This window comes from Procambarus clarkii, chromosome 74 (assembly GCF_040958095.1).
Source record: "Procambarus clarkii isolate CNS0578487 chromosome 74, FALCON_Pclarkii_2.0, whole genome shotgun sequence".
NCBI lineage: Eukaryota > Metazoa > Arthropoda > Malacostraca > Decapoda > Cambaridae > Procambarus > Procambarus clarkii.
Window position 1 is genome coordinate 9,963,022 of NC_091223.1, and position 23,163 is coordinate 9,986,184.

Here is a 23,163-nt window from a genome sequence, read left to right on the forward strand (position 1 = left end):
ACCCATTGTTGAAAGTTCGTTTTCACCTCATCCACCTCACCCAAATGTAGATATAAACTCGAAGATGTGCAAAGCTCTATTCAGTTTCAGTTGTGTGTTTGTAAACTAAAGTCTTTGAAAATGTAATAAGTTTTACGAAACGCGCTCAAGTGTCACGTCAGACTAGAAATAAAAATGAATTTTGGAGAATTGATCTTTGAATTACCATCAACAGTGAAAAGAAACATAAGAAAGATAGAGAAAATTCGTGTTAGAATTATTAATCTTACTTTTTCGGTCATATTTAATAATATATATATATGTATTATATATATATATATATATATATATATATATATATATATATATATATATATATATATATATATATATACATATATATATATATATATATATATATATATTTATATATATATATATATATATATATATATATATATATATATAAATATATATATATATATATATATATATATATATATATATATATATTGTGACGGTAAAGCGTTGGTTTTCGGCTGTTTCAAAAGCTAGGGGCAGGGCCTCGTCACATTAAAGAAAAAAAAGAGAAAAAGCTGGAACTTTCGTCTGTGGTAAGGTAATGGGAAGACACACAAAACACAAGTAAATTTAACAATGAAATTTTAATTACGTTAGAAAAACAAGACATGAATAAAATTAAGTATGAAATATACAAGGCAAGTCGACAAACAAAATAATAAGAACAATCACTGGCAAATGAAAAGTTACATTAAGACAAGTGAGTAATAGCAAAATAATAATAATGATGCCGGAATATTGGCTTCGAGCTGCCACCTCCCTTAGTACACGAAAGCCAAGGCTTAGTCTACCAATGAGAGATGTCAACTGCAAGGAGCACTGGGATATTCTGACCACTCTGGGCCACTGCAGCCCAGACATCAATTTGTGGCGGAGGGTGGAAGGCAGGTGCGAAGGGACACCAGCCAATCAGCGACAGGCAGGCGATGGACAAGCAGTTTGCCGGTTTACGGTGGTGGTGGCGGCGAGCAGGTGTGCCGGTGTGCTGGATACGTTTTGCTCTCTGGGCAAAACGTTTTGGAGATACTTGCTGGATATATCTTCTATATTATCTGTTGTTTTTGCATACTTTGAAGGGAAGAGCAGGCTCAATCTCTCTTGAAAGAGATTATCGTCACAATATATATATATATGTATATATATATATATATATATATATATATATATAAATATATATATATATATAAATATATATATATATATATATATAGAAGGGGTACCACCTCTGGTGCAAGTGTAGGGACCCATAGCCTCAGAGAAGAAAATAAAGAGTACTCAGAGAAGACCTTGTGGATCCTCACTGAACACTTTGATATTTTCTTCTCCTACCACCCCTATTCTTTTGTTAAGTGTGTATATTTATCTAACTTTATTTGAAAATGTCATTACACAAAAAAAGTTACAATATTGATTACATGCAGGGTACAAGGCTGCTTGTCACAAGTTGAAAAGCTCCTCCAGCTCCTCAGATGGCGGGCAGGAACCGTGGATGCAGTGAGCATTTCCTCTCTGGATGGCCACACTAAGGCGCTGAAAAAGAAAACTGGCAGCTCTAGGGTCTCTAGTTGTTTCGATTAGCTTAGACCCCAACTCCTTCAAAAAGCTAGCAGCACTTTTACCCCAGGCACCAAGTGTCTCTGAGGCGATGGGGACAAAATTGTAGTGGTGCTCAAGGTCTCTGTATTTGCGTGACTTGGCCGCTTCCCGGTGATTGGCAGCTCCTCCTGCTTGTGTAGCACTGAAGTCAACATAGGTATTGGCTAAAGTTGAAACGCAAGTGTAGTCCCACACCAACTGTCTACCATTCTTCCAGGGGTTCACCGTGATTCCGTCTGGGCGACCGACAGGCTCATCAGAGTTGCGGGACATTAGGTAACGGGGCTCTCTCTCTGCTGGACAACCGGCTGTGGTAAGGCTTCTCTTAATAATGTCATTAACCTCGCCGTGTCTTGCATGCCATCCTCCCGTCCTTTGGCAAAGAAGGCCATGCCGTCCATATCTGTCGGCCTCTGCCTCGCCGCAAATACACCTGTATTCGGTGTGGATTGGGGCAGCTAGGCGGAGAGCCACGGCAATTCGGAGGGCCTGCGGTGTGAGACGGGTGCCGGTTGCTGACATTGGGGTTGCTAATAGGAAATCACCTGCATGGGGAGCTGCTACAGCTCTAAGTCGGGCAGTGTCATGTGGTGTTGTCGCAGCTTCTAGTAAAGTTGCAGCTTCTTGGTCGGCAATGGGGCGATCCCAGCTGGATTGCTTAATACCTGCTGATATATATATATTACCTTATATATATATATATATATTGTATGATTTTGGCTCTCAGCACTCTTTCCCGATCGAATCTTTTATATTAAAAATACTCCAATAAACTTCTGTCTAGGTATTAATGAAACAATTCAAATGAATCTGATTATATAAATGTATGTAGTTTACTTAAAGAAATTTCCTTGGAAGTCTACCACTTCTTAACTTAACAAATAATAAATGAACAAGAAGTCAATATAACTGGAAATAGTAGTGTAGCGTCCGTCATTAAGTCCACAGCTGGGAAAAAGAAGATATAGAATGCAGGTATGCTAGCGCTGCTCTTAGGCACCTGACCAGAGGTCCCACATTTGCACACAATGCATTTATATTTAGACAATCGACAGCTGCTGAGTGGACTGGGCCTGACGGCTGAGTGGACAGCGCTCGATATTCGTAGTTTTACGGTTTTGGGTTCGATCTCCGGCGGAGGCCGACACAAATGGGCAGAGTTTTTTACACCCTGATGCACCTGTTCACCTAGCAGTAAATAGTTACCTGGGAGATAGACAGCTGCTATGGGCTGCTTCCTGAGGATGTGTAACAAAATGGAGGTTTGGTCGAGGATTGGGCCGCGTGGACGCTAAGCCCCGAAATCATCTCAAAATAACCTCAAGACGATAGTTCGTTGCCTCGCATGTGATGACCAACAATAATTATCAGTAGCCTAGTCTCAAGAATCAATTCTCTTCAGTATAATATTATTTCAAATATAGTAACAAATAAACAATATATTAAATCATTCATCACGTACTTAGTTTAGGGGTAATAACCCTTACGATATAGCCGGTGCTCTGGAAGAATCATTTAGTGACTCATTCATTATCATTAATATGAAGTCAAAATAATAACATATGAAACCGTCACAACCATCTTGGCCATTGTACAGACCGGGAGCTCCAGTCAACTTTCTTCTAGTCGACTAAATCCTCCATCTGCGGAGCTGAGTATAAATATTTATTTTACATGCCCATAATAGTCACGAGCGCTGTCGGGTATTGGGGTTAAAAAGTCAGACAACTTGCCAGTACTTTTATATAGTCTGAGGTCGAGTTGTTATAGTACTGGACACGCCAAGGGGCAGGGAGGTCAAGGCTCACTGGGTTCAAATCCTTCAGGGGTCAAGAGTTTTTCATTTTCAACAAGTCTTTCTTATAGATAATTGTTATTCAGTAAGACTGAAACGGTTAAATAAATATAAAATACCTATGATTATGATACAAATATTTATAATTTATGTACAGTAAAAAAAAAATTAGTTTTAGTAACATTATAAATTTAATAGATTATATAATATATGCAATTTTTGTAAATTACATAAATTTTCATTCGCTAAATTGCATTTTTTTCACAGGATAATGTACACGGAAATAAAAATATACAAGATCAAGAGGAGAGGAATCCAGACCTACGTGGCTTGGGTGGCAAGGATGCGGACACTGTTGTCAGTGTTGGAAAGAGTGACCACGTTAGAGCTCAAGAAGGAACTGGCCGCGTCAAGATTCAGAAAGGGGCTGGCCGCGCCCGGGATAAAAGAGGAGCAGATCGCTTCAAGACTCTGAAAAAAGTTGGCCGTGACAAGACTCTGAAAAAAGTTGGCCGCGTCAAGACTAAGAAAAGAACTGGCCGTGTCAAGACTCAGAAAGTAACTGGCCGTGCCAAGACTCAGAAAGTAACTGGCCGTGCCAAGACTCAGAAAGTAACTGGCCGTGCCAAGACTCAGAAAGTAACTGGCCGTGTCAAGACTCAGAAAGTAACTGGCCGTGCCAAGACTCAGAAAGTAACTGGGCGTGTCAAGACTAAGAAAGGATCTGGTCGAGTTAAAACTTCGAAAGTAGTTGGCCGCGTTAAGACTCCGAAAGTAGCTGGCAACGTCAAGACTAAGAAAGGAACTGGTCGCGTCAAGACTAAGAAAGGAAGTGGCCGTGTCAAGACTAAGAAAGGAACTGGTCGTGTCAAGACTAAGAAAGGAACTGGTCGCGTCAAGACTAAGAAAGGAACTGGTCGCGTCAAGACTAAGAAAGGAAGTGGCCGCGTCAAGACTAAGCAAGGAACTGGCCGCGTTAAGACTAAGAAAGGAACTGGCCATGTTAAGACTCAGAAAGTAGATGGCCGCCTCAAGAGAGTAAGAGTTCACACCGCCAAGAACGTCGTCAAGGGACAGAAAGCCATCGCTGTGGGAAAACGGAAGAAGAATTCTAGGAAGAACATAAATCAGTTGAAAAACCAGCAACACAAGAATGACAACCATCAGCAGAGAAAAGGAAACAAAGCAAAATCCAAAGGAAATCAAAATAAGTCACCAACAGCCAATGATGTAAAGCATAAAAAAATGGCTAAAAAGATAAAAAACAACAGGCAAAGAGGCAATAGAAACGAAAAAACGAAAAAGAAGACGCTAATCCACGCTGCCCTTAAGCATAAGAATGTTCGCACAAAAAACAATAAAACGCAAGGCAAAAAGACTGGAAAGCCGATAATGCAACAGAGAAACAAACTCAAGAAACATAAGAATGTAAAGGAACGAAAAAACAAAACCAAAATCAACAAGGAAAACGATTCCAACAAAGGTCAACAGGAAAAGGGTAAAAAAGGTAACAAAGCAGCAGTCAAGTCTGCTGGGAAGACGGCAGAACAGTCCGCTGGTGGCAGAGTTAATCCTTACTCGGGGGAGAACAGTGGTTTAGGTCCCAAGAGAAAGTGCAAGCATCAGAAACAGTGCATCAAGGCCGGAGGACAGTGCCAGAAGAAAAACACGTGCAAGACCCAAGTTGCCGCTGGCAAGTGCAAAGGAGCGTCTTGCGAGTGTTGCCTCTCATGTAAGTTTAGTTTAGTTCATTTATTATGCACCCCATCCTGTGTGTGGTAGAGGAAAAGGTTACACAGGTGCCTAATGGGCTCACGAACTTGACTCGCTAATATTCCTTTAACTAAGTAAGTAACACGATTGATGAGCTCGATATTAAAGCTTGTTAACAATTTTGGTTAGTTTAGATTGATTAGCAAGAGGGTTAGTCTCATAACATGTGTGTGTTGTGCACTTAATACAGTTTTAATTGCCTTTAATATGTGATAAAGGTACGAGGGTTGTGCTTTAAAGGTTGTGCTTTACATTAGCTAAAGTTGCGTTACTGCATAGTCATGAGATAAGCAGTTAACAGTCTTGCCGGCAGAGCAAGCCTATACACCGTGTGTGCACTATATGAAATTGGTAAACTCGAGATACCTAGCCTGGCTTTGGGGTAAATATGTCTTCTTTGAACAATATTTGAAAATTTATTAAACGTTAGTAATTGAGTTACCTTCATATTTTTGGATTTTTCACATCCAGTTAGATAGTGATGGCGGATATGTGATTTGTTCTGTTGACAGTTAACAATTGGGCATATTGACTTCAATAAGTTAAGCAATGAGAAAAGCAGTTGGAGCCATGAGAGTGATTCGAACCTATAACGTAGGTTCTCCCAAGTCCACACCTTAACCACTAAACTACAATACGCTCTAAGTAATGTAACCTGAGATAACTGAATCCACAAGGGGTCTTGAGGCCTCGAGCTGATGATCAATGTTTCACACATATCTGCCTGCACTCTGGTGTGGTATAAGAGTTCTCTCCTAACGCACACTTCAAATGCATAAAATAATCACAGTAACGTGAATGAGATTCATCATGTTAATGTAATTTCTTTGTGCATAAGTTAAGCAAACTTCCAGAGGTATTTGTAGCAGGGTCTAGGCATAGCAGTAGTAACGTCTAGAGGTCTTCCGACGTTACGAGATGATCCGAAGATTTGTCGCTCTTTCTACATAGCAGTATGAATATAGATGATATAGCTAGTGTACATTTCACTGTTATTCTGGCTAAAAAAATTACCAGAAGTTCTCGGCATACTGCCGACCTCGGGCAACTCACAGGCAACGTGTTTTTTTGATTTTGTAATTTCTTAAAAGTATTCACATTTTTGTGGGATAGGTCTTTTTTTTTGGACAATTTCATATTGGCAGAGGATATGTTTTTGTGCAAGAAGGTATTTCTCAGTTGGAAGCGGTGTATTTTTAGTAGTGGGTAATTTCTCATAGTGACGGGCTATATCTTAGCTGCGGGAATGCTTTGCACTCTTCCTGTGTCCTGTCTCCAACAGTGCTTAAGGTTCACGATTAATTAAACACTTACAAGTTCACTAACAAGATCTGTACCTCTTACCTCGATCATGACAACTTCATCAGTCTTTATTAAACTGTTTACGAGATCTAAATCTTATTATTGTTACTGATGACCTCTTAGTACTTCGGAGCTCGTGATTGTATATTATTATTAAATTTACATCTTAGTGCTTGATGAATCCTGCCCACTTCTCTTAATCTGTCTTCGCAAGTGGCTCATTTCAAGTTTGTTAAGGGGGGTTTAGCGAAGCGAACTCTCCATACTGGTTCTCTATACTCCAGGACTCATCTACTGTACGTGTGTGTGTACTCGCCTACATACGCTTACACTATCAAATACGTCTATTCCATCATATATACTTTCCGATCTTAAGTTAATGATCTTACTGACACTCTATGACTAAGTTATGTATTGTATCCATATATATCTCCTCATTATGTAGCTATTCACTTGAACATTGCGTTTATGTATATCTGAATTTCCATTTGAATCTTATCTCTGTAACTTGTGTTTGTGTGTCTAGCTTTCCCGGCTGTGGTACATTTGAAAGAATCCAGGTATTGATTGGAATCTTCACGTTATTCTTTCAGATTTAAAAGTAATTATATCTCCTTTAAACAGCTTGCGCAGTGAGCCATAAAAAGAAGTGCCAGAAATACAAGGGCGTGTGTAAGAAGAAGTGCGGGACGAAGGAGCGCCAGATAGCCAAGGGCTGCACCAAGAAGAAGTGTGTCTGCTGTGCCAAGGCTTGCAAGCCCACGGACCACTGTAAGACTAACGGAGGCTTCTGTGTGGACAGGAAGAAGTCCTGTACAGGATGGGTAGACAAGGATGGCTGCAAGGGAACCAAATGCCTCTGTTGTTATCTTGGTAATACCTACATTACTACCTGTATACAATATATTCGAACTTGTCTTTTCATATACATGTATGTTCAAGAGATTTACGTTGTGACTAAACTTGTTGGTGATTTTGGAATCAATGAAGCTGTAACTAGTGAAACATTCACTGCAGTATTTGCCGGATATTTTTTTCCTTTTTTTTCTTCCAAAATATTCCGAATAGCTGTATGAAACACTTGGGTCTCCAAAGGTTTCGATTTCGAAGAATACACAAGTGACCAGCCGAAAGCTTTCGTAATACAAACATCATAAGCCTTGTCATAACGCGTACTAACAGTTACATGTGCATGTAATTACATATTACAATATTCAAAATATAATTTTACGAGTTAGTGTATTCAATTCGCAGACGAGAAGCTTAAGGTTCAAGTCCTTGTGGGAAGACCCTCGCTACCAAGCTTCGCCACCAATTTTGACTGGGTTTCAGAAATCGTAAGGGAGGGTTGTGTAGCTCATGACACCTTGTGTGGTTTACGACACCTTTACTCGACACTGTGTATTTTACGACACTTTCACTCAACACCATGGGTAGTACAAGACACCTTCACTAGACTTATTGTATATTTCAAACTTGTTTTATTGAAGACAATAACACGTAAACCCACACGTCAAGACAAATCATTTTGTCTTAAAAATACAAATGGAACATTATTAGAGCATGTGAGTTGTATGGAAGGAATGATGGGTAATAACCAATGGAAGAAATTCAGTCTTGTACAGAATTCGTGCAAGGAGCGGAACGTCTCACCAAGAGTTAGTTTAGCTCATTTATTATGCTCCCCATACCCTTCTTGTGTGCGGAAGTGGAAAGGGTTACTGGGGCACATAATGGGCTCAGGGACTGAACCCCATAATTCATATAGCTAAGCAGGTTACAATCTTGATGAGCTAATTACAAAACTCTATGTATATCGTCACATCAGCAATGGGCTAGAGACCGACCACAAGTACAGTTTCTAGTTTAAGTAACTGACATATGTGAAGAACTAGCGTAAGTTTAGTTGGTTTAGTTCATTTATTATGCACCCCATACCCATCTTGTGGGCGATAGTGGAAAGGGGTTACAGAGGCACATAATGGGCTCAGGGACTAAACTCTCCAATTTATTTAGCTAAGCAAGTTACAATTTTGATGAGCTAGTTACACAATTCAATATAAGTCGTCACATCATCAATGGGTTCGAGATCGACCACAGGTACAGTGTCTAAATTAAGCAACCGACATATGTGGAGAGCTAGTGTTACAATTGATATGTTTGTCCTGCACACCGCCCCCCCCCCCCCATCCAGTGGGCAGCGGTGGATAGGTTACAATCACTTAGTTACTAAATACAGTTAACAAACTGGGTATATTTGGCTAGAATTTCTGGTAGCAGATCATTTTGAAAGAAATATTTATACATCGTTGGAACATTGGTTATAGAATTGTCTCTGAATTCACGTATTTTTTCGCACCCCGTCACATAGTGACGGAGGGTGTGCGAATAATTTTGTTGACACAGTTTACATTTGGTCAGGTCTTCATCAGCAGATAAGGAGAATTTCCAGAGATACTTGTAACCGAGTCTAAGCCGAGCAGTAGTAACATCTAGATTTCTGCTGATTTTATTGAATGAACCATAGATATGTGGCTCCTCTTGCATGATAGTATGATGATACATGGAATTACTGGTGTCGATTTCACTTTGCCTCAGATCTACATAATTTTGTTTAAATTTACTCAATTTCTCAATTTCAATTGAGTATTTACTCAATACTCAATTTCTCCTTTAAAGGCAGATTCTTTGGCTAACTCACCACCTCTATCATACATTTGGAAGCCAACATGAGATGGAGTCCACATAAAATGTACTCTGTTACCATCATAAATAATTTTGTTTTATTTGTGTCTAGCTTCGGACACTAGCATGTTACAGTCATGTCTTAAAAAGTTGAGAGCAATTATTTATAACAGAGTCACTTATAATTAATATATCAAGTTTGGAGACTTTTACACATTTCAGTGCAAGAAGCAAGGCAAATAGTTCGATCTGAAGGATAGAGGACCAGTTGTTTATACGGACTCCCCCACTCAAAATAAAAGCCATCGCCCATTGTCAGGACAACTGCACTTCCAGCTGCACCCGTGGTGCGGTGTACGGAACCATCACTGTATAATGATTTGAGAGAGAGAATGCTCTGTGGACAGAGCATCAATATGGCTTAAGGCGTTGAGCTTTGCCTCAAGACGAGGCTTGGGCTGATCTCTAATTTGCTTCTTGGGTCGAAAGGGAGGGATTAAAATTGGAAAGGGAGTAATCTCCCACGGTGCAGGAGAGTGTCCGTTGTGGTCTCTCTTGGTACAAATTATAAATATGATACGTTCTGAGTTCAGTACCAGTTCTAGTTATTCATTTGGAACAATGTTGACCTTCAATAAAGAAATTCTGGAGGGTTTCAGTGCAAGGGTTAAGATGAATTAGCCTAAGAAATCTTTACCAATTTGATAGGTAATTTCAGTAACACGATCAACAACGAACTTAGCGTTGTCGATCGTGTTACTGAAATTAACTGTCTCACCATAAGGCTTTCTTGATTGACGATTTTTCTAGATGATAAATATCTAATATTGTAATATTCTTTAAAATTTTAGTATCGACGACTCTCACGACCTCAAACCCAACCGGAACTCTCCCAGGATCAAATACCACATCCTCTGGATCAACCACCACACCCTCTGGATCAAACACCACACCCTCTGGATCAAACACCACACCCTCTGGATCAAACACCACACCCTCTGGATCAAACACCACATCATCTGGATCAAACACCACATCATCTGGATCAAACACCACATCATCTGGATCAAACACCACATCCTCTGGATCAATCACCACATCCTCTGGATCAAACACCACATCATCTGGATCAAATACCACAACATCTGGATCAAACACCACATCATCTGGATCAAGCACCACATCCTCTGGATCAAACACCACATCATCTGGATCAAACACCACATCCTCTGGATCAAACACCACATCATCTGGATCAAACACCACATCCTCTGGATCAAACACCACATCATCTGGATCAAACACCACACCCTCTGGATCAAACACCACATCATCTGGATCAAACACCACATCTTTTGGATCAAACACCACATCATCTGGATCAAACACCACATCATCTGGATCAAACACCACATCATCTGGATCAAACACCACATCATCTGGATCAAACACCACATCATCTGGATCAAACACCACATCTTCAGGATCAAACACCACATCTTCAGGGTCAAACACCACAGCTTCAGGATCAAACACTGCTTCTTCAATATCAAGTACAATAATAGGATTAAGCTCGACTATTTCGGCATCAAGCACAACCTCAGGATCAAATGCAACAACGACAGGATCAAGTACAACAACGACAGGATCAAGTACAACAACGACAGGATCAAGTACAACAACGACAGGATCAAGTACAACAACGACAGGATCAAGTACAACAACGACAGGATCAATTACAACAACGACAGGATCAAGTACAACAACGACAGGATCAAGTACAACAACGACAGGATCAAATACAATAACCACACAGTCCAGTACGACAACTACTGCAGCAAACTCAACAACAACCATAAATGCAACACTTGCTTCTCTCTATGTACAACTCAACCAACTGCTCTCTAACTTAAATACCACAATTAATACGATTACGCATCTGCGAACCATCCAGGCTCAAATTGCTAATATTTCAGCTGCAATTAACACACTACTTGGGAGACGGAAGAAGCGTAGTTCCCTAACTGACGTACAGGACATTCAAAGTGTGATCGACAACTGTACAGCAGCAATAAATCAGCATGACTTTGTTACTTTAGAAAGTCTTATCCCGCAAATAATTGCAGCGGTGAACACGTTAAATCAAATAAAGCAATCCATAGGGACCTCGACCGTCGATGCAACCCTTCAATCAGCTGTGCAATCAGCTTTTACCAGCGTCCACGCTGCCATCACCGCTGCAGAAGTGCTTGGAAATAATATAATAAATCAACTAAAGACATTAGAACAGGAGATCAGCTCACTGGGAGGAATCACAGTGCTTGTACAAACACTGCCGCCAACGCTGCCAACTGCTGGAGTCAGTACAACGACGACCTCAGCGATAACAGGTTCCTCAACGACCTCGAGCTCTACGACAGATTCATCAACGTCTACTTCGGGAGTATCTTCATCTGGAACAACATCTACAACCAGTTCAGGTCCAGGAACAACCTCGGTAACTTCCACTAGCTCAACCTCGTTGGGAACATCAACTAGTCCATCAGGTGCAGCAACCACTTCTACTACATCTTTAACAACATCAACTTCTGCTTCAGCAACATCTACTACTACTGGCTCAACAATATTTACTACTTCAACGACGTCTACCACTGGTTCAATGTCTACTACAACCTTAACAACTACTACAATATCAACTGCTATTACAACATCGACTGCTAGCACAACATCAACTACGAGTACATCAACTACCAGCACCTCAACTACCAGCACATCAACTACCAGTACATCAACTACCAGCACATCACCTACCGATACATCAACTACCGATACATCAACTACCAGTACATCAATTACCAGCACATCGACTACCAGTACATCAACTACCAGCTCATCGCCTACCGATACATCAACTACCAGTACATCAACTACCAGTACTTCAATTACCAGCACATCGACTACCGATACATCAACTACCAGCGCATCGACTACCGATACATCAACTACCAGCGCATCGACTACCGATACATCAACTACCAGCGCATCGACTACCGATACATCAACTACCAGCACATCGACTACCAGCACATCGACTACCGATACATCATCTACCAGCACATCGACTACCGACACATCAACTACCAGCACATCGACTACCGACACATCAACTACCAGCACATCGACTACCGATACATCAACTACCAGCACATCGACTACCGACACATCAACTACCACCACATCGACTACCGATACATCAACTACCAGTACTACATCAACTACCAGCGCATCGACTACCGATACATCAACTACCAGCGCATCGACTACCGATACATCAACTACCAGCACATCGACTACCGATACATCAACTACCAGCACATCGACTACCGACACATCAACTACCAGCGCATCGACTACCGATACATCAACTACCAGCACATCGACTACCGATACATCAACTACCAGTACTACATCAACTACAGCCTCAGGTACTGGAAGATAATACAGACACACGAATAACAACAGCCATCAAGTGATTACAGACGGGAGGACATATCAGCATCAGGCTCAACATCCTCGGGTACAACAACAGCTATAACTACCATAGCAACAACAACCTCGGGTACAACAACAGCTATAACTACCATAGCAACAACAACCTCGGGTGCAACAACAGCTATAACTACCATAGCAACAACAACCTTGGGTGCAACAACAGCTATAACTACCATAGCAACAACAACCTCGGGTGCAACAACAGCTATAACTACCATAGCAACAACAACCTCGGGTGCAACAACAGCTATAATTACCATAGCAACAACAACCTTGTGTACAACAACAGCTATATAAATAACATAGAAACAACCCCAGTTACAACAGCTATAAATACCTTGGATACAACTATGTTTATAACTACCATTGCTACAACAGCTATAACTACCATGGGTATAACATTCTCGGGTACTACTATAATTATAACTACCATGGCTACAACAATAACTATAATTATCATGGCTACAACATCAGTTATAACTTGAATGGTTACAACAACCTCGAGCACAACAACTATAACTACAATGACTACAACAACCTCGTGTCCAACAACAAATATAACTTCCATGACTACATCGATCTCGGGTACAACACCAGCTATAACTATCATGACTACAACAGCCTCGGGAACTACAAGACATAACTTTCACTGCCATTTAAATTGAGCAACAATAATTAGAGCTATCGTTGCTACCAAGACCTCGGGAACTGCAGTTATGATTACCACGCCTCCAACAACAGCTGTAACTACGAAAACATCTACAACCTTGAGCAGTACAATAGTCATAAATACTCTGGCAACAGCAACTTTAGTTACAATAACTGTTTTAAATACTGTGGCTTCAACAACCAGGTGGTCTGAGACACAGCTTGGTCTGATAATCCAGCACCTCGCGCTCTTAATAACGGAGCAGCATGTTAATGGCAAAGTCAAGAGATCAACGGAAACAGTCGATTAAGCAGTATTGAAATGCTGTACAGATACTGAATCAATTCAATTCAATTTCTTTCATTTATTATGCACCCTATACCCATCCCGTGGGCGGTGATGTAAAGGATTACAGAGGCACATAATCGGTTCAGGAACTGAACCCTCTAGTTCGTTTAGCTAAGTAAATAACAATTTTTGACGCTAGTTACAAAATTATCAATGTTGTATACACATGTACACACCCTCATACATACATGTACATATATATATATATATATATATATATATATATATATATATATATATATATATATATATATATATATATATATATATATATATATATATATATATATACGTATACACATATACATACACATACATATCTAATCACCCACACAATTACACACATCAATAATCTTTGTGTCACAAGTGACACAAAGAGGTGTCACAAGTGACATTACAAGAGGCTCACAACAGTCACTATACGAGGCACTTTACATCTATAGAGAGTCACACAGTTACTAGTCTTGCTGCACACCCACCCAACTTTCAGATACTGAAAGCTTCCGTTCAAGCTTATTGTATGTTCAGCAGCTGAACAATGGTTTATCAAGCTGATGAGAGAGACATAGTTATACTGTCATGTCAATTTTTAAGCTACCATGTTTTAACAATACACATATTAACAAAAATACAAAAATAAACTAAGTTTAGAGCATAGTACAACTAAGCTTCAAATTGTTTCTTGAATATTAATAACGAAGAGATTGCTGAAAATTATATATTTGTCTTACCCTTTGCCCAGTGTTATTTATTAATGAAGGTAAATATATAAATGTATATTTACGTTGATACATAGCTATACGACACAATATTCTGGCCCTGTGTTGGCCATTTGAGTGCTGCACTAAGCATTAACAAAATTGTTACAAAGTAAAGTTGACAGTACAAGCTTGTGTTTAATTATCCCGAATGTTTGTACTCATGTATATGTGCTCGCGCAAACTACAGTTTCTGGGCCTCCTCTTTTTAGCGAGGTATGCGCCTTTCATGCTGCACGCAGGTTGGCGTTCCATCCCCGACCGTCCATTGTTTTTTTTTTTTTTTTTTTTTTTTTTTTTTTTTTTTTTTTTTTTTACATGCAAAGCATGCAAATTAAATACAATAAAAACAACACAGAAAACAGAACAGAACAAATTAAAACAATAGACCACCGGCCAGAAGGGCTCACAGCACAGCACAACAAAACACAAACCCGATAAATGCATAGAAAAGTACTGCATACATCAAGGCACAAAACATAATACAATGGCAAACAAGCAAGCACAGTAACATCACAAAACAAAACCTTCATAAAATAAAACATACATCAAGAGGCATAACAGGAAACACAACAGGACAATCACAATACATACCAAACAAAACATAAAGAACAAACACGTACAACAGGTAAAGCAATATGAAAACACCAGTGCAAACGTACAGCACAGAAACAATACAGGAATAAAAACACTCACACCAAACCATCCGCCCCGCAACAAAAAAAGGGCGAGGCCAAAATAAACAATAATAATAAACAAGCAAACCAGAAAACAAACAGGTACAAACACAACAATATACATGCACTGGCCTGAAGGACCGAGAATAAAACACAACATAAAGTATATCAAGAAACATAACAAGACACTTCGCACAGCACCCAACAAGCCAAGAATACAAACAAAAACAACAACTACAGTAACATGAAATCAGTGTACATATTTGCCCGGGAACATATCCAGTGGAAACCGCACATTGAACGCCTCCCAAAGCAGCCACGTTGTCCAGGAGGCGTGACCTAACACCGGCTGCGTGACCAATCTGAGTAAAGGTAACATTGTTGATCTTATCGTTTGTATACATGTTCACCAGGAGGTTAACCCACTTTTCAGGGCACCTGGTTTATTGATAATTTAATATTATTTTTTTTATCAAGAACTCCCTCCTACCTCGGCAAATATCGTTTCCAAATATTGAGAGGCAGGCACTGACCTTGATCCCATTACCTGACAATAAATTATCCATTCTACCTACTATGTCACTCACTTTTTGTCAGGATATTGTGGGAACCGACCTGTGAGATTTATATTTATTTAATTTATATAAATTTATATTTACGTTAATTTATATACTTCGATAGCAATTTATATGATGTTAAGTGGACTGTATTTCTGCAATAATCTCAATCTCACAAATCGATCCTCTACACATTAGGGGGGTTTATATTAATTAAATTTATATATATGCAGCCAATCAAACTACAGTATTAGACTACATACATTGAAGAGGTTCCTTATCTTATTTGTACAGCAGGTATAACCAGGATGTAGACACCACATTTTCCCTCTTTGAGGTAGCTTCCATCACCCTGGTAACTAATGTACAAAGCATGCTTCCTCGTCTTGACCTGTCAAAAGGGCGCTAGCTGTGAAGCCAGGTTCTATATATGACAAGCTATATCAGAGAAAACACTATACATGGAACATGAAGACCTGGCTTAATTACCTTTAGTTTGAGGCTCTAACCGGCTAACCCTACCCAATGACATTAATGGCCACTAATGATAGATAATGGGTTTCGGAAAGAACACTTAACTTGATTTGATGACAGCGTGTTGGAGATGGTACACCTTTGGTTTCCATAACACTACGTCCAAGTAAAATTAACAAGAGCCGAATTTGCTCCCGTGTGAGCCTCTGGTCTAGTCTCAACAATGGCAATGTCTAACACTCCATACTATTGACGCTACTGGCCGACATTGTCCAGATATGATAGGAGCCGAATTTGCTTCACACGTCTCGGAGGTGACACACAATGGCTGCCCCTCCTTCCTCACTGACGCCTGGCTTACATTGTCCAGATGACGGAAAGTGATAGAAGGGTCACATTTACTCTACTTTAATATTGATAATTAAGTTAATTTATATGAGATGTTTTTATGATGGTAAATCCCAAAGACTAATGTATTTAAGAATAATTCCCACCATAATAGGTGGTGAATTATAATAGTGTGTGGTGATGATATCCCGTTTTCTTTAGACGGTAATTCCACTACAAGTTACGTTTTCTATGGGTAACTTGTTGGTAATACAGCAGCAATTATTATCTGTCTGTATGATATATTAAATGGTGTCGGATTTTCCGACAGATATCATACCTTAATTATATTTCTTAAATCCCTGGAAAAGAAGGCCTTATTCATATAACGCACCAAAGAATACTCAACAACTAAAATTCTACTTTCTTTGTTGCCAAATTCAACTTTCTCACCATCTAAGTCCCGACGCAAATTTAGCTGCTGCAGAAGAGAGAAACGGTTGGATGTTTCCGCTGTAGACTATGTCATGTAAATTAAAAGACTACGGAGAAGTCTTGGAGTTAACACTCCGGCAAGATAATACTGGAAAACAAACTAAAAAGCATTCACTGAACACTACCATCCACTACCGCTATTATAAGAGCTGACATCACCATTCTTTTATGCACACCTATGGCTGTGCTCATTCTTATTTGTTTTTACTAAATAGGTTTGCTATTGCCACAGCCACTTTCCTTCCTGTGCTGACTCTTCTCTCAACTTTGTTTGAACAAGTAATTGTTTTAGCACTCACATGCTCCAGGTATGAACTATCTTGACCATTTCCATCATTTAAATATTTACAAATATTTCACATATAGTGATGCCTTTTCTCTCCGCTCTCATAACATTACTTCTGTCCATAATCACCTTTTAACATTCTTATCTCACAAACCTCAATACAACGTTCAAGTAGTCTGCATTGCTCGTTATCACTCTTTGCTATCTCTGAAATAATAATAAAAGTTATTAATTATATATCAAAATGGCTATCTTTTGATAATTACAAACTTTACTCTTTTTCTGAAAGAATGTTATTCTTCTTATATCAAACACCCAAACATGCTCCCAACACCCAAATATTAGGTATATATACGCTTGATTTATACCTTTATCTCAACCTGTTCTCTATAATCTTGACGTCATCGCATTTTGACATCAAAATTCCCAACGGACAATACATGGTGTAATATATATCATAGCGGCTCGCTAACATTCAAGTTTGTTTTTTATGCGTGGGTCTTAGGTTACGCTAGATTATACTAGGTTCGGGAAATTTAGTACATCATTTTCTGTCCGTTGTGACCATTCGGGAGGACTATGTTCCCTATCTAGCAACATTTTCGTGACCCCTCTCATGACCTCGGTCACATATGTACTGGATAACTCTGGTGACATTACACGACCCAGATATTCACATGCGTTATATCCACCAAGTCACATCATTACAACATTAATTATATGTGTATTCATTGAATAAATTAATGAAGATTTTTCATATATACTTAAATACCAGGAATTACCTTTTAAATTGCCGTTACGTCTAACCTCTCTTAAAAATAAGGTTGTCAAATCAATAATATATGTTTCCAAAAATCAATAAGTTTCTTATATATAAATTATGTACTAATTAGCAATAACAAATCATTAGTTAATGTAGGTTTTCACAAATCTTACCAGTTAACAAATAAAAGATCACAATCAAAATGAGAATACTGTTAATGTAGTAAACCATTGTAGTAAAGTCATTGATGTCACCAACACAAGTAATCACAGGGCAAAACAAACAGCGGGGAAAGAAAACCCTGTTGAGCTTGACTCTAGTCTCATTGAAAAATTTATAAATGCAAGAATAATAACAAAAACACATGATTTAGTTATGCATAACTATCCACATAGGAGAGAAAAACGAAAGCGCTAGGATTCATTTCATCTCCTATGTGAAACCTTACGCTAATTAAGAAAACTTTGAGAAAGATATAGTGCAGAATACAACCTCACATTCAATCCTGATAAATGTCTGTACTTTTTTCAACTGAACTCTTTTTATCCCGATCTTAAACTAAAATTTATTGGCATAGTCTAATAAAGTATTCTGAAAAGCATCTTGGCCATATTATATCCACAAATGGGCCACATTTTCTATTTATATATCTTGCGAATCTTGAAGGAGAACTGGAAAATAGGCATGAAAACGATAAAGTGCTTCATTAAAATTCGTATCAATGAAGGAATTGTAAAGCAGCTGCTGTGTTCTTGTGCACAAAATTGTAGAGCAACTGATGTATTCTTTTCCACACATTATAATTTCAGCAAATCGATATTAAATTCTGAAAATTAATTAAAAAGTAATATGAAGTTTATTAAATAAATATACAAACTTAAGGGAGAACAGTTCCTATTTACACGTACTCATCTACGCACTAGGTGAGTATATGAATTTTTAGCTCCACGGTTATTAAAGGTCAGGAATACTCAATTAATTATTCAAATTGGCCTTTCAAGCCGTTTTAACTAAAACATATATAACACAGGAGACTAAAGCATCTTCACATGTATATTTAGTACGTGTTTCAAATATGTGGTAATGTACGTTGACGTTCTGATCACCCTGAAACTGACCTGTCGATAAGAAGCACTGTTTTTAGCTAACCTTCTTCGGTACTGATCATTGACTAACAGAACACGAAAAAATATATTTCGTATTTTAAAGTTTTGAGAAAAATTATTTAATTTTAACGCTTCCAAGGAAAAAAGTTAACATGATAGAATGTATTGTTAATTTCTACGTGAAGTTGAGGAGCTGTTGGTTAATGAATAAAATCTATTCAGTCTAACAGTATGTTAACATGGAAAGTAAGTGTTAAGTCAAAATAGTAATATAAACGATTTTATACTAAATGAGGCTGTACTTGAACATTCGATATACATCGTATAAACTGAATGTTTTTTTTTAAATTTAAAGCATTGCTAATGTACATTTTCTGTTAAAATGTGTAGTCTGTTTTTATAGGTTAGCTCATATGGAATAGATTACGAAAATTACTTATATATAGTAAACGCATATAAATTGAACGATATTTACATCGTAACAACGGGCTGAATAAACAATTAGGGCCCTAACCGATGGGAGTACTATGTGTTCCGTCTGCGTCACAGAACACATCACCTGTTAATCAAAGCCACTAATCTGCATATGAATGATCTGATCCAGTATAAAAGATCTTCCCACAGTACCTACAGTGTCAGTGCATCTCGTCGTTGGCCAGCCATTGAACGTTCTGGAACTGCGTTCCCAGCCTCAATTGCTGCCATTCACCGGAGAGACTGAGCTCCCAACCCCTGTTGTTGCCATTTGTCGGTGGGACTTGACCACTTAGCTACACGCCAGTGTACTCCTGCACAGCAGAGTCAAGAGTTGCATCACACCTGCAGTATCAGCTGCACATTTCCAACATGAAAAGCATAATTTTATCTGCTTTAGTCTTCTGTATTTTCCTTCTGGTGCAGGTATGTATGATCTCGTACGTGTAACCCACATTAAATGCAATATTATGTTATGAAGAGTACTGTCGGTATGAACCTCACAGGCCGGTGTATTGGGCAGTAGTGATAAAAGAAGAATAGGGGAAGATAAACAAAGAACAATTATGAGTAATATTCATAGTTAATTAAACAAGATGATGCCTGTATTTTGAATGAATTGGAGTTAATTGCTGGAGAGTCATATGACAAACACTTCAAAACGCATCAGCAATGTTTAGAGTTTAGTACTTACAAATGCCACTACCTTTAATAAAAGTAGTAGGTACAAACATGAGAAAATATCCTAAATCTAAAGCTTGAAAAGTTCAAAAGCTGAAATAAAGTACAGGAACTTGCGGAACAGCCAGTTCTCTTGATTTGCTACAACGCACAAAATACAAAGTACTAACCTAACCAGAAATGCACAAACCCAAGCCAGTCTTCTAAGGTAACGTATTCTAATGATACACATTACACGAGAGACCGGGTTGAGCTAAGACCGTCTATAGCAGCGGTCCTGTCGCGACACAAGGACAATTCACTCCCCCTGAGATAATCTCTGGTGAACCAGGTATGCTCTGTTAATAACATACCTAAATCACCAGAGGTTATCTTAGAAGAAATTCAGACCTGGTGTTTAAGGTGTGTGGCAGGTTCTGAGCACACAATTGCCTTAAGCGTTGCAACGCTCACACATGTAATATGACCAATTATTATTTGTGATAGTAGCAGCTAAGTATATATTTATATATATATATATATATATATATATATATATATATATATATATATATATAATATATATTTAAATATATATATATATATATATATATATATATATATATATATATATATATATATATATATATATATATATATATATATATATATAATATATATATATATAATATATATATATATATATATATATATATATATATATATATATATATATGTATATATATATATATATATATATATATATATATATATATATATATATAAAAGAAGGGGTACCACCTCTGGTGCAATTGTAGGCACCCGTAGCCTCGGAGAAGAAAATAAAGAGTACTCAGAGAAGACCTTGTTGATCCTCACTGAACACTTTGATATTTTCTTCTCCTACCACCCCTATTCTTTTGGTATGTGTGTATATATCTAATTTTATTTGAAAATGTCATTACACAAACAAAAGTTACAACATTGGTTACATGCAGGGTTAGTTAGTTTAGTTCATTTATTATGCACCTCATACCCATCTTGTGGGCGGTAGTGGAAAAGGTTACAGAGGCACATAATGGGCTCAGGGATTGAACCCCACAATTCATTTAGCTAAGCAAGTTACAATCTTGATGAGCTAGTTACAAAATTCAATATAAGTCATCACATCAACAATGGGTTCGAGATCGACCTCAAGTACAGGTTCTAAATTAAGCAACTGACATATGTGGAGAGCTAGTGTCAAAATTTATATGTTTGTCCTGCACACCGCCCCCATCCAGTGGGCAGCGGTGGATAGGTTACAATCACTTAGTTACTACCTACAGTTAGCAAACTGGGGATATTTGGCTAAAATTTCTGGTAGCAGATCATTTTGAATGAAATATTGACACATCGCTGGAACATTGGTTATAGAATTGTCTCTAAATTCACGTATCTTTTCGCACTCCATCACATAGTGACGGAGGGTGTGCGAATAATTTTGTTGACACAGTTTACATTTGGTCAGGTCTACATCAGCAGATAATGAGAATTCCCAGAGATACTTGTAACCGAGTCTAAGCCGAGCAGTAGTAACATCTCAAGGCTATTTGTCACAGGTTATATAGCTCCTCCAGCTCCTCAGATGGCGGGCAGGAACCATGGATGCAGTGAGCATTTCCTCTCTGGATCGCCACACTAAGGCGCTGAAAGAGAAACCTGGCAGCTCTAGGGTATCTAGTTGTTTCAATTAGCTTGGACCCCAACTCCTTAAAAAAAACTAGCAGCACTTTTACCCCAGGCACCAAGTGTCTCTGAGGCAATGGGGACAAAATTGTAGTGGTGCTCAAGGTCTCTGTATTTACGTGACTTGGCTGCTTCCCGGTGATTGGCAGCACCTCCTGCTTGTGTAGCACTGAAGTCAACATAGGTGTTGACTTCAGTTGAGACGCAAGTGCAGTCCCACACCAACTGTCTACCATTCTTCCAGGGGTTCACCGTGATTCCGTCTGGGCGACTGACAGGCTCATCAGAGTTGCGGGACATTAGGTAACGGGGCTCTCTCTCTGCTGGACAACCGGCGGTGGTAAGGCTTCAATTAATAAGGTCGTGAACCTCGCCGTGTCTTGCATGCCATCCTCCTGTCCTTTAGCAGAGAAGGCCATGCTGTCTGTACCTGTCGGCCTCTGCCTCGCCGCAAATACATCTGTATTCGGTGTGAATTGGGGCAGCGAGGCGGAGAGCCACGCAAATTGGAAGGGCTGCGGTGTGAGACGGGTGCCGGTTGCTGATATTGGGGTTGCTAATAGGAAGTCACCTGCATGGGGCGCTGCTACAGCTCTAAGTCGGGCAGTGTCATGTGGTGTTGTCGCAGCTTCTAGCAAAGTCGCAGCTTCTTGGTCGGCAATGGGGCGATCCCAGCTGGATTGCTTATGGGCTTCAGAAGGCGGTGGTTGGAGGTGCTGGTCCTGCGAGATAGACCCATTTGGTTGAGCAGTTTGTGAGCCATTTATCATGTACCCCTGCCTGTTGAACTAGGTGTTCAGGTAGGATTTCCTTCACCAAGTTGTCAGACCCCACTGAAGAGGACAGGAACGCTGGTACAACAATTTGTGTTGCTGTGCGCATGCCAAGGCCCCCGAGTCTGACAGGAAGGGAGACCTGTTTCCACTGTGAGTCGCTGAGGGAAATGTTGAGGGCTTTTTCTAGCGTTGATTTCAGCAAGCTGTTGTACTCTTCTAATTTAATATTGTTGAAAGATGGCGAACGTCTTAGAAAGTAGGTCATCCTGGGGAGAGACAAGCATCTGGTGATGAGGTAAAGTGCATCATGAGCATCGATGTC

At 39.1% G+C, this 23,163-nt stretch overlaps 3 protein-coding genes across 3 annotated transcripts; 1 reads left to right on the forward strand and 2 right to left on the reverse strand.

The window, feature by feature from the left end:
- The first annotated feature begins 2,625 nt into the window (after positions 1–2,625).
- On the forward strand, positions 2,626–8,965 carry LOC138356807 (axoneme-associated protein mst101(2)-like). The gene is made up of 5 exons (XM_069313129.1): positions 2,626–2,631; positions 3,719–5,183; positions 7,151–7,297; positions 7,781–7,863; positions 8,948–8,965. The coding sequence occupies exons 1-5, from the start codon at positions 2,626–2,628 to the stop codon at positions 8,963–8,965; spliced, it is 1,719 nt and encodes a 572-aa protein (XP_069169230.1).
- Positions 8,966–9,985: 1,020 nt separating this feature from the next.
- Positions 9,986–11,068, reverse strand: LOC138356808 (SUMO-interacting motif-containing protein 1-like). Its single transcript, XM_069313130.1, has one exon. The coding sequence runs from the start codon at positions 11,066–11,068 to the stop codon at positions 9,986–9,988; it is 1,083 nt and encodes a 360-aa protein (XP_069169231.1).
- Positions 11,069–11,479: 411 nt separating this feature from the next.
- Positions 11,480–22,365, reverse strand: LOC123767448 (uncharacterized). Its single transcript, XM_069313131.1, has 7 exons — positions 22,185–22,365; positions 17,489–17,541; positions 16,894–17,073; positions 15,783–15,810; positions 13,194–13,393; positions 12,753–13,035; positions 11,480–12,699 (listed from the first exon to the last, which is right to left on the reverse strand). The coding sequence occupies exons 1-7, from the start codon at positions 22,363–22,365 to the stop codon at positions 11,480–11,482; spliced, it is 2,145 nt and encodes a 714-aa protein (XP_069169232.1).
- Between the last annotated feature and the right edge of the window lie 798 nt (positions 22,366–23,163).

What these genes read in the sequence shown, in the direction of transcription:
- LOC138356807 (XM_069313129.1), top strand. An exon ending in TTGCGAGTGTTGCCTCTCAT is followed by an intron (nt 5,184 to 7,150) that starts GTAAGTTTAGTT and finishes TCCTTTAAACAG; the next exon opens with CTTGCGCAGTGAGCCATAAA. An exon ending in TTGCAAGCCCACGGACCACT is followed by an intron (nt 7,298 to 7,780) that starts GTAAGACTAACG and finishes TTCAATTCGCAG; the next exon opens with ACGAGAAGCTTAAGGTTCAA.
- LOC138356808 (XM_069313130.1), bottom strand. Translation starts at nt 11,068, where the DNA reads ATGGTTGTTGTTGAGTTTGCTGCAGTAGTTGTCGTACTGGACTGTGTG.
- LOC123767448 (XM_069313131.1), bottom strand. Translation starts at nt 22,365, where the DNA reads ATGTCCCGCAACTCTGATGAGCCTGTCAGTCGCCCAGACGGAATCACG. An exon ending in TAGTTATTGTTGTAGCCATG is followed by an intron (nt 13,036 to 13,193) that starts GTAGTTATAATT and finishes GTTGTACACAAG; the next exon opens with GTTGTTGTTGCTATGGTAAT. An exon ending in TGATGCTGATATGTCCTCCC is followed by an intron (nt 12,700 to 12,752) that starts GTCTGTAATCAC and finishes ATTATCTTCCAG; the next exon opens with TACCTGAGGCTGTAGTTGAT.